Genomic DNA, 12601 nt, shown 5'->3' on the forward strand with positions numbered 1-12601 from the left:
CTGAGGCCCCAGAACTGGGCTCTTAAAAGATTGGGAGAAACAGCTGCTATGGAGAACCTTGGCAAAGTTAAAAACAAATCAAAAAAAATCCAATACAAGGATTATTACGAGGTTTAATTTAAAGATCTTTAAGGCATGGCAGTGGTAGAGCAAAAGAACTCCATCAAAATTCTGCCTAAAAGCTAAAGATCAGATTCTGATCTAATATCCAACATCTAATAACTCCACTGACATCAACTGTGTATTTCTATGAAAATAAATAAATTTAATTTTTAATAGTAATTTACACGTAAGCTAGTGTAAAGTAAATGAAAATGTCTCACTGAAAGGAAACATGACACATCACAATAAAAAAAATTTCATTAGGTCTGTATAAGAATTTATGATTTCAAACTCATGTTACCTGCAAATCCACTAGTTAAAATCAGTTCTGCCAGAGAACTGAAGATATGAGGATTTCTCCACCAGAAAACAGACATTTCTGAGAAGAGCACGTGTTCAGACCTCATAAAAACTATGGTTTTATAAAAATTGAGGGCCAAATCCATATCTGATGATTTCAACAGAATAAAGGCAGAACCTGTGGAATCATAGCTGTGTGGTATGAAACTATTTAATTTGGGATTTTTGTTCTAAAATTCTATTGACATAATATACAGCTATACACTTAATTTATCCAAATGTGCAGAGCTGCAAAGAACATCCAAATAGAAGTTGTATAAAAAGCAAAAATTGTCATTAAAAAAGGAATTTAGCCATTTGTACAAAGTAATGTTCTTTCCCTTCAATTTGCTTTTCTTTAGTTTTCATTTTAATCTTAAATTTAAAAATTAGTCAACACACTGAATCAAGTATGTAGATTTTCATTTAAATAAGTCAGTCAACAATTTTTTTTGTATAAAGTATTTAACACTTCATTGTAGAAACATAGGCAAAATGACTATTATAACCAAAATGAAAAATACTGTTCAATCTAAAAAAATGTACTTAAACAAGAACCTGAAAAAGTTTATGATATGCATAACATTGTTCAAGCAAAATTGCACTAGTATTACATAAATCAGGAGTTTTATAAAGGCCCCAATATGGCAAAGTTTAGAAATAGGTAGTATGCATGCACAATAGTACAACAAAAATCTCTTATAAAACAGCAGTTATTTTTGTAATGCTTGTACAAAGGGAGTAAAGAGCAACCACAAACATATTTAATCTGTTAGGTTAATATATTATGATAGCTAAAAGTCAGTCATGTCTAGCAGAGGAAGGAAGAGTCCTCCACAGTATATATGTGTGAATCAGTCTTTTGTGCCTTTAAAGTTATGTATAAAATACTTTGATTCAGTTCAAACCTGAAAGACATTGTATCCTTTATTTCCATCAAAATTAAAAAAGTTGAGTCAGATTTTCCTTCTTAGCAACAACAGAAAACAAACCAGGTCAGAGCAAGTGCTGGAAACTGATACTGAGGCTTTTCACTTCTGATAACTAGATTTTGGTATTTTACCCAGACTACTGAAACTCGGGCTTAGGTGAGGTTTAACTAATATGCAATTTGGTTATGTTTTATCTCAGCAATATCCCAATTTATTTTTATTTAAAGCATCTGCTGTGTTTTGGATTCCTTAATATCTCTAAACAAGTATGATTTTTTTTGTGATTGCCAAAACTGAATGCTGTGATTGTGTGCGTGTGCTTAAGGTGTTTTGTGTGTATGTGTTTCCCTACCGCTTGGTACATGTTGAGGAATTATTAATCCATAAGTAATGCATATGATTAAGTGAATAAACATATAATGCATGTGTAGGCAATGCCCTCTTGTGCTCTAGGGTGGCTACTGTCCTAAAGGACTCTTGGAGTTCATATGCTTTGTCCCACAGCAAGTAAGGTTTCAGCTTCCAAGATATATTGTTACTATGTTCTATAAGGTTTTAATAAATACAAAGCTTGTTTACATGGTATATATGTTTAGTATAGCATGTACAGTCACTGAATTTCTGAAACATAATCATTGTGTTCATGCAGATCATTAGATGTTTCATTTCTATAATCTTGTTTACTTCTTGGCAACCTAAAGCTAATTTAAAAGCAAGTTATGTTTGTTTGTGAAAAGTTATCTAGCTTTATCAGGATCTGAAGAGAAATTCTAATGGGCACAAAGAAGAGAGTAGACCATTCAATCATTCTTTCACCATTTAAAATAAACAAAATTACACACTGTACTACAGCTTCCAGACTACATAATGAAAAAGTGCAGATACCATCTTCATTGATTAAGTAGAACCAAAAAAGTTCATAGAAAATAGATTGCTCATTTTCACGCTACAAACGATAATGTTGTTTGCCATCTTAACAAATTTAAAGGTGTGTTATTTCAGCAGCATTGTTGTAAGTTGTACCGTAGTGCAGTTTCTTTTTCATAAAAATACCTTACAAATGGTCAGTCAAAAGTCATCAGCAAAAGAAAAACCCAGAAAACATCAACAAAACAAAAAACAGAGGTAATGCTGATGCCAAAACAATTATAATACTGTTGGTACATAGAAAAGTAATCCTTATATTTTATACATTTATACAGAGTATAAAAGGTAACAGCAGATTATGCCACAGTCTCCCTTATCCCAATATCTATTTTCTTTGGAAGGAGTTCTCTTCTTTCATCAACGCTTGCTAAGGAGTTTCGACAATTTTGTCCATCCATGTATAACTTTGCATATACTGGATTGGAGTAATTTGTTGGCTGCAGAGAAATTAAGCATACCTTAAGTCAGTCAGATTAAACCAAAATAAACATTTATGGATATGGAAATGGGGTTGTTAAAGCTAGAACAAGTACACATAAAATATAATTGGACATATTTAATAGATACCTGGACTTCTGCAAACCTGATAATGGGTTAATTATTTAGTTCAAATTAAATTCATGATATGAGACATGCTATTAAAATAATCAGTGACATGACATGCAGCATAGTATGATATTAAAACCATAAAAGCAATGACAAAAACAAAAACCTTGAAAAATGTCTCTGAAGTTCACTTGTCCACCTTATTATACCAGAAGATTTCAGAATAGGTATGAAGAAGTTTATAGAGAAGGTGCACTGTGAGACCATGTGACGAGTTTAACAGTAGAAAACTGCAACCAACAGTTTCCATATATTACCTGTTCTAAGACATCAGCATCCCATCAATAGCTGACCATGTTTTCGAATTCTGTGGCCCAAATATACAACATGATTTGACCAAAAATTCAATACTTTTGTAATGAAAATTAAACTTTGTTTAAAAATAAACCAGCATAACTATTAACATATCATAGTATTTACAGATTGAGAAATATTTTCTCAACACGTTAGGTAGCTTGGACTGTAACGAAAAAATCTATTGAACTGAGTAATACTTCATTATAGGACAAGTCCATTTTTAAGTCCGCAAAGCACTCGAGTATATGAGAAATCTCCTACATATGACAGTGTAAAAGGATGAACACGGATGAAAACTTACTGTCCTATCACTAATGCTAAGGCAAAAGCACTCTCCAAGGTTTATAATATAAATGTCTCAAATAATTTCTTCATACTTTGTGCCTTTATTGTCTTCTAGAAGACCTTTGCTATCCAACTAGATATTCAGACTTTCACCTATTATAACTGGAAAGGGTACTTTATGGTCAAAACATTCCTTTCTCATAACCAATGAAACAGTACAAATTTGCTTACACAAATATAAATGTTTACAAAAAGTAGAAGAACAGTAAGACAAAACAGGTAAATGAATTTGTTTGGTGTATGTAAGAAGTGGTTAAATTCTTTATTACAGCCCCTACCCACTCAAAGGTGGGTAGATTTTCTTTATTTGAAAATATGCTGAAAAAACACTTGGGTAACAAGGAATAAAGGAGTCCAGAATCTTAACTTTCCTTTTTCCTGTTGATCAATACTCTTTCTGAACCCAGGGTTCAGATATTCTTTAGGCTGGCTAGCTAAAGCAGCTACTCCTTTGGGTTAGTTAAAAGCTGCCTATTCTATCTATTACAGATGACAAAGTGACTGCCATGCTTTCTTAGAATGGAGGAAGAAAAAGATGAGTCACATTTATTAAAAAAAAAAAAAAAGAAGCTACTCTTGTATGTTTTTGGAACTTAAATATGTAATAACTGCTGCTGTAATTTATGAGAGCAAAATCTCATTTAAGCCTGTCTATTCCCATTGAATTGGAGATCTTTACATTTGTCATAATGATTATCATCAGCAAGTTAGGTTTATTCCAACTGACAGGACTTTTTATTTCTTTGACCATCACTGTTAAGGGTGATAACTACAACAGTACAAAGACTCTTGGCATTTATATAGTGCCTCACAGACAGTAGGCTCTGTCTCACGATACCTCTTTGAGTAGGTCCTAATGCAGTACAGTGAGGCACAAAAAGTAAATGGAGTGACTTGAGTAACAGAGTTACTGCTGCATATGGACATATATTCTAGGTCTCCTCATCAATGGTTCTGTAGTCCATCAGAAACATCATGCCCTCTACAAATTGTTACATTTTCAAACAATAAAGAACATATTACAATCATGCAAGAATGCAAATGGCAGAAAAGATGAATATATACTGAGGCATATGAAAATGAATGTCATATTGATGTCCCTTTCTAATATTTTAAACTTCAATGTTTGCAAACATCACGCTGAATTGTAGCCAGTCTGATACTTTAAAAGTAACTACCTTAAGATGTTATTCAAAAATTGATCAAAAGCTGAGCAATCAAAAAATGCACTGCAAATATTAAAGGAAATTGTTCATTTTAGTGTGTATCAAATTCCTTTAAAATGACTTTTTTTTTTCATTTACTTGGGAACTTCTTTCAGCTTGATAAACTTCACTAAATGTCTGTACATACGAATTGAAAATACATCAAGATATATGACTCCGAATGCTATGCTAACCTTACATAATACTATGAAAAAGCATCACTTTTCCCACTGGCTTTGCATCCCTTTGTAAAGATACATTCACAGTTTTAGATCTTTGTATGCAGAGAGGAACCCCTTATCTCAAAATGAAAATGTATTAATCCCTGTCATTCTTCCTGACATTAAAAAAAAAAAAAAAAAAAAGAAAAACAAAATGAAACCACACACAAGATACCTCTATTCTAAAATGACAGACAAACTTTTTTAGCGGGGGGCTGTGGTGGAATGAAATGAATTTGAATCATCATTTCTCACCCCTGTTGATAGTGGTCCTTTCAAGTCAGAGTTTAGGTAGATTGATGGAGTTGTGTGGGGAAGCTTGAATGCAGTGGGCCCTCCCCCTATGTATCTGGCCTGTATAAACAGAAAAATTTAGTTTCTGTGCTAACAGAGTATTTTCCATGTGTACTTATAATCACTGTTAAATAATGTTTTCAATCAGTGCACTGTTTATTTTAGAGTGTTCAACAGCAATAATAATAATAATTAAAAAAAGCTCATTGCATGTATTCTTCAGCTTGAAAAATTCCTGCATTCAGTCTGAGAAAAACATTCAGCATTTTAAAACCGTTTTTTCATTAAGTATTAGAGCCCGACTTCAAAATGAGCACTGGTTCAGTTACTCAGCCTCCAGGGAGTAACTCCATTTTCAGCTTACCTCTTGTACTCTGCACACTGACTATGTGATTCAGCGATGACATTCCTAGAGCTAACAGTAATCCGGTTATTGCTTTGTCAGAAATGCCACAGAATGATGGCTGCCCTTTGGTGTATGTCTGATTACAGAGCTCTAGGAAAGATATCGCAGCATTACCCTGTTCATCCCATGTCACATCACTCAGGGTGTTCAGTCACTGAAGAGTGCTGCTGCAGAATGACAGCATCCTTTACAAGAAAATGATAATACTTACTAGTTTTGTGTAAACATTTACTCTGTCTATCCAGCCAGGACTCTGAATTCTTTATGCCTTTGGGAGTTTTCATATATGAAGTAAGTTAAATCTTCTATGTGCAAATACATTCTTTCACACTTCAAAAGGTAGACTCTATGATAATGTATTTCCATTCAGTATTTGTGACTAGACTAAGAAGATGATTAGGCAACTCAAGGCAGAATGTCTGTGACAAAACTCACTTCACAGTTTAGTTCCAACTCTGTTTTGGTAAAATACAGGCACTAGGAAAGAATGTCCATCATCAAGCATCAGACTGCAAAAACAATTGCTAATATACACAGGTTTCTTCTAATGAAACCTAACTTGTCTTTATGTCCACTATGTAGTTAAATCTAAACAGCATCATTTTGTTTCTATTAATGACAAAGTCAAAATCTTTTAAAGACATAAAATAAGTAGTGTTTTGGCCACTTGAAAAAAAAAAAATTACCTTTTCTGCATTTACAGTAAAATCTGAGGCTAAAAGACCACCTTCACTGTGATCATGGCCCACCTCATACATGTTATATGACGGATTGCCAATTTCAACATTGATTCCTCCGTTTATAATAGGTTGTCTTCTGATAGTTTTTGTCCTGTAATGCATAAACACAAGAAATAAGCTAGTGACTTAAGCTAGTAGCATACAGGTGTTGAACAGCTAGACCTATTTTAACATTTACAATCTTCTCGGAAGAGATTTAAAAACATTAAATTTTACATAAAAACATTACATTTCAAAATGTAATTTTAAGAAAAAAACAAACGTTCTTTATTGAAGTCAACTCTATTTCTCTTCTGAAGAGTGATTATTTAACTGTTGAGAATGACTTCTTCCAATTAAACAATTTACAGACCAGCAACTAGTTTTAACAATTTGGCTATTACTGAATCTGTTGTTTAGGAACAGCAGCATCTGACATCCATGGAGCCTGGCAGGGTCAGCATTACTAATGGTACAGCCAGAAATGTATTTTGTTGGCTTTTCAAAAAGAAGAAATATTTCTTTTTCTTTTTCTTTTTTTTTTTTTTTTTCCCCTTCACACTTCTTCACACATTTCTAAAGGACTTAAAAGGAGACATTATCTCAGTTCTGGAGGTAGGTTAACAAGCCTCAGGAGAAAGGAAGATGCTCAGAAACAACCAGCAGACCAGCTACTGGACTGAAGTAGGTGCTTTGCCATCTAAGTCTTCTGAGCCTTATTTAGTAGGCTACATCAATATTATTTGGAATATTTCCTTGTTAAATCTCCCTCTCCACTACCACCATTTTGCTAAACACAAGAAAGTCAACAGCTCTTCCAAGTGTCTTTATACAGTAGAAATTCCCCAACAACTCTGTACAGCCTTTGAAGAAGTCAAAATATCTACTACACTCCCTAATGTAATTATGAGCTGTAGGGCAGCTAAAAGTCAAGAGAACAAAAGATTCAATGTTCAGAGCTGGAACTTGGCTTCCTGTACAAGATCAATACAGTACTGATGACGAGGCTCAGGACTCTACAGTAGGTACTCTGAACATTGTTTACATCTTCACTACAACTTACACAAAATCGAAAAGAATTAATCAATGTAAATAAATCAGAGTGAACTATAATTAGAAACTGGAAATTCTGCACAGGCTCTATCTGCAGGTATTCATAGACATGAGCAATATTTCTTAATTACATGGTTCCAAAGAAATACATTAATTCTGCTTACTAAGTTCACTAAGTCTCTGGATAAAATTATTAACACTTTTTCAGCCTTGGCAGGATTGAGCAAACTTGACAAGAAAGAACTATATCATCTTATCTACTGCAGGTGGAATACAAACACATTAAATATCAATTGTTCCAGCAAGAACCAAAATGTAACTAATTGTATCCAGAAACAGTTGTTTTTTTTTTTTTAATATTCTCAACATTGAAGATTTTTGATATCAAAAAGGTGCACATATTTCAAAGATTTACTTTTTATTGCATACATAACTATAAAAATACTTACCTTCGTTTTCTTTTGCAAAGAAATAATCCAATTACCAGAGTAGTGATCAAAGTCACCAGTAAAACAAGAGGAACAATGATTGCAATGCTTCCTAAAACAGGAAAAGGAAATCTCATTGAACATTCATAACTAAGTCTAATCACAGCTGTAAAATAGTTAAATTAATTTTAAAAAGGATAATTTTCCTTATCAACAAATGAAATTTCATGTGATAAGCTTCATTAATTTGAGATTTGAATGTTGAAAAAATATCACAGATACTGGTGTAAACACTACCAGAATTTTTGTCAATTAATCATACCTGAGTTAATTCTCACCACACACACACCTCTCCTAAACCCTGCCCTTATTTGCAGTGATAACATACGAAGGTGCGTGGAATTGCCACACACTTTGGGCTTAAGTAGCATGGTCACTGATATCAACTGCCTCCATCATCTTCAGCAGTATATTTGAGTCACAAAACTAATAATTTAAAAGATTCAGTGCATGGTTCTGATTGAAGAATTCTATTGTTAGCATTAATATATATTTATTACTTTTATTTGTGGGAGACAAAGTGTAGTAAGTAATATTAATTTCTGTGTGGTTGGCATATCCCTTCCTTTTACTGCATTCTACTCAGGAGCCAGTAATTTTGTTATGTTGATATAAGCAATCAAGGCAACTACAATAATGCTTAATGTAGCAGAAAAACAGTGCACAGATCAGACAGCAATGTTAAAGCAGAGGAGGGAGCAGGGAAGAAGAAAATCAGCTGAACGTTATTTTAGCAGATAACTAAAATGAAACCTGCAAAAGTAAGGTCAGCAGTGGTACCCTTCTAAGAATTTCTCAGCTCTCGTAATTCGTCAATAAAAAAAAAACCATACAAAGTACTTTTATGTTATAACAGCTCTCAAAGTGGTCCTTACAGACCACAGGACTCTAGCATGAAGCCAATGTGGAATGAAATGCATTTCCTCTAATATCACAATACTTAATTGGTGGAAAATGAAAATACTGCTTGCTGTTTCATTGACTAGATGGGTTGATTCATGCCAAAATAAGGTGTTGGCAGTCTGCTCTACATGAAACAGTATTAATAAAGAAATGCAAAAAATGTCCTTGAATTCTACCTGAAGGCTTACTGGAAGCCAAGTCAGATTCTCAGACGCCTAAAATAAAGTACTATCGAAAAGAACATTAAGGATTCTGAATTCACTTCAGCTTATAAAGATTCAACATGTAAAGGACATTAAACAATTACTATTTTAAGATAGCATTTGTGTAAATACCTGGATGAAGTCCTCCTTTAGGGGGAAAAAAAAAAAAAAAAAAGGCTACTAAGCCTGAGCTGCTGTCTGGGAACCATGGTGCAGCCTGGGGTCTAGCAGAAGGCAAAAGATGAACAGATGTTTCCTAAATCATAGCAGGTATTCCCTCAACAAGAAATATCTAGCTAGGTTTTGCCTGCTTTTTTGCCTGTTTCCGACTTGTAAGTTTTATTTCACTTGTCTGGATTGCTAGGAAGATTTCATCTAAGCATCAAGCTGATCTGAATAGCGGGCTATTCATTCTCTGCTCCTCTTGGGTTAAATGTGACTGAGACGTACAGCAGGGTACCATCAGCATACTCAATGCACTGCAGGGGACCTTGTCCAGTTTAAACTGCCAATACCATAGCAATGCCATCCTTTTATGTTTACAGATATGTTTAAAAAAAATATGACAGGAGCTATTCTTATTTTCAGGATGATTTTCACAGTAGGTAAAATTCAAACCTCTGCAGACAGCCAATGTAAAAGTTATGAACTACTTACAACTCTATTTTTGATGCTTTCAGTGGGACTTAAATGGTCAGAGGTCTTGTACTAGTTCTCTGCACAGCAGTGGTATCACCAAGCACTTGTCACTTGATACATTTTAAGAAAAGTGCAGGCTAGCCGTGAAACAGTGAGTGTATGGCATATGGCACATATCCAAACCTTCTCATGAAACAGTGCCAATCAAAATGTTAAAAAAAAAAAAAAGGAAAACTTTTTTTTTCTTTAATTTAAAACAGGTAACCAGCACATATCATTTCACAAACTCATATTCTAAAGTATCAGCAGGTTAAAATTTGATGAGCGATAGCAGTTATTTGAAGTACTTACTTGTACTAATATTGTCAGACTTGCTGCTTTTGGGAGCTGGCCTCTCACACTGTGTGCCTGACCAGTTGGCTGAACATCTAAAAGGATCCAATTAAGATGGTAAAATTAATAGATGTCAGCTGTTAACACAGTAACCTATTAAAGAGACCATCAGCATCTTCTCAAGAGCTACACAAATGACAACTGTGATTCTACAAAGAAAACAATAAGCTTCATGAAAGGAGTCAACAGTACTCTGCCATAGCACTTAAAACATTCTAAGTTCTTAGTTCAAAACTACAGCTTTGTATCTTCAGTTGCTGTTATTATCACTGTAATCTTGATTCCAGAGTCCTTTTCTAAAATTATTGGATAATAAAATAACCAATCGTATATTAATGTATCTTATACCAATTACCGCCTACTATGCAATCATGAAGGAGCACGTGAGCTGTATCCATGCATAGATAACTTAGTCTAGCAAGGTTTATTTGTACTATGTTGTCTTAGGGTCAGCTTTGATCTAGAAGCTCTATCAGCCACTTCCACATTGCAAAAAGAATATTTGACTGGACATAAAGCACCACACGCATCGAGTAACTCACACTATCTATACTAATTGCCTCTTCCCAGGGTGCTGCTGTTCCCCTTTGCGCTGAATAATGCAAAGTTTACCACAAAATTGTTCTTACAGACCTGGCTGTAATAATTTACTTGCACAATTAAGATCAATCTTTGAGTAATATTCACAAAGTTACTGAAGTTTTCCTTTTCTTTCTATTCACATTTAAATGTTTTCCTGAAAATTCTATAATAAAATGCTTTATCTTTTATTAAATTTTAGCTATATAAGTACATACATATTTATAGCAATATATACATATGCATGTAAGAGAGTTAAAGCATAAAAAGCTACAAAACTGAAGGGATGGGAGTATCTCCACTGGCTTCAGAGGTCCTTGAATACTGATAATGTTAAGAATAAATATTTTGTGAGCTAGCTACCTGGATGAGCACAAAGTTATTCAGCTGTAATTTCCTTGTGTGAATATCAATGTGCAAATATTTCTTCAACTGAGAAGTTGCTCTCCATGCATACAAGCAAATACAAGGAGTTCATGCATGCAGCCTCAGCACATCCATCAGAAAGGGAAACAAATACCTGAATGAAATCCAGTTGCTTATTCATCCTGCCGTAAGTATGATTAAGTTTGCTACAGAACCTGAAACTCTCCTTGTGGAAACAGCAGGAAGTAGTCACTTTTCATCTGCCTCTGTTGCATATTGTGCAGTGACTCATATTTTTCACCATATTTTTGAATTATTTATGAGTTTCAATACGGGTTATCTTTAGGTAAATGCAATAGAGCGTTACTTTGCATGCAGTTCTAAGAACAGCTATTATCTAGTGCCTTTCTAAGGATTAAACGAATTGCAGAGTTTAGGGCTGGACGTGCTTAATGAGCAACATTGTTCTATGATACAAAAAGGTTTGGAAAGGTACAAAACATTCCAGATAAATATTGTGGAATTAGTCCCAGCTAGCTTTTTTGGTGACGCCTCTGACTCTCTTTTGTCTTTGCAGATCACGTGGGAAGGAAGGCTAATTTTTCCTTTTCCTCTTAACCCTTTTCCAGCACTATCCAACATTCAGACAAAACCCTTTACTGGGTTTCATATTAAGTTTGAACATTCTTTGGAAGGTTTCTAATTTCTTTCGTTCTTTTTTTTTTTTCTTGTAGGATTTCTTATGCACATACTTAAATTCTACAGACATAAGCAATACACAGATGGTATTTAAAAACATGTTTATTAATTGATAGTTGGTTCAAAATTTTCCTACATAGATTACTTGTGTTATAACTTAGTCAATTCTTTTATTTATTTAAATTTAAATGCAGCCTTCCATTTCCTCACAGCCAAGGAACCTCCCCAATTGCTAATTAATTACAGAAAATATGGTTTACAACAATATATTTTAAAACTGAAACCAACTGACATGTTCACTCCTGACTACCACCATTTTAGCCCTTTCCAAGCCAAACAAAACACAGTTTTAGTATTTTAAAAGATGCATTTGTTCCTTTTTTTTTTTTTTTTTTTTTATAGACCCTTTTTTATCAATTATATCAAATGGAACTGATGGCCTACCTTATTAAGATACTACTTAAGGAACTATGTTTTCAAAAGTTTACCATTTAACGCAGGGCTGCAAAGAAAGTATCTCCATTCTTATAGACAAACACCTTAAATCTTTATATTTAGTATATTCTATAGGGAACCAAACTATTGGTATGCAACAACCATGAAAGAAATCTTTATATTTTTTACTGGAGGTTTTGCATCGTTGCTCTTGAGGTTTCAGTTCAGGTGATTAAAACTTGTTATGAGAGGCAAGTTCCACTTAATGCTATACTATGGAAAATAAATTATAAGAATCAGACATACCTTGACTTTGTACCTAAATCCTTATATTGAAAGTTTTAAACAATTCTACTGTATAAGAGAATCACTACTGTAAACCTACCTAAAAACACTTAAAAGAATATAACATAGTGAGACTAGTAAAAGATTCACCATTGAAGTATGCCA

General features: G+C 33.8%; 1 protein-coding gene across 1 annotated transcript in view; it reads right to left on the reverse strand.

Annotated features, from left to right (window-relative positions):
• Positions 1–2596: 2596 nt before the first annotated feature.
• Positions 2597–12601, reverse strand: part of LRP1B (LDL receptor related protein 1B) — a 509529-nt gene continuing 499524 nt past the window's right edge. The window contains 5 exon segments of the mRNA XM_050711674.1: positions 2597–2737; positions 5230–5328; positions 6361–6505; positions 7896–7986; positions 10031–10107. Of these exon segments, the coding sequence (XP_050567631.1) occupies positions 2597–2737; positions 5230–5328; positions 6361–6505; positions 7896–7986; positions 10031–10107 (553 nt within the window).

This window comes from Cygnus atratus, chromosome 6 (assembly GCF_013377495.2).
Source record: "Cygnus atratus isolate AKBS03 ecotype Queensland, Australia chromosome 6, CAtr_DNAZoo_HiC_assembly, whole genome shotgun sequence".
Taxonomy (NCBI): domain Eukaryota; kingdom Metazoa; phylum Chordata; class Aves; order Anseriformes; family Anatidae; genus Cygnus; species Cygnus atratus.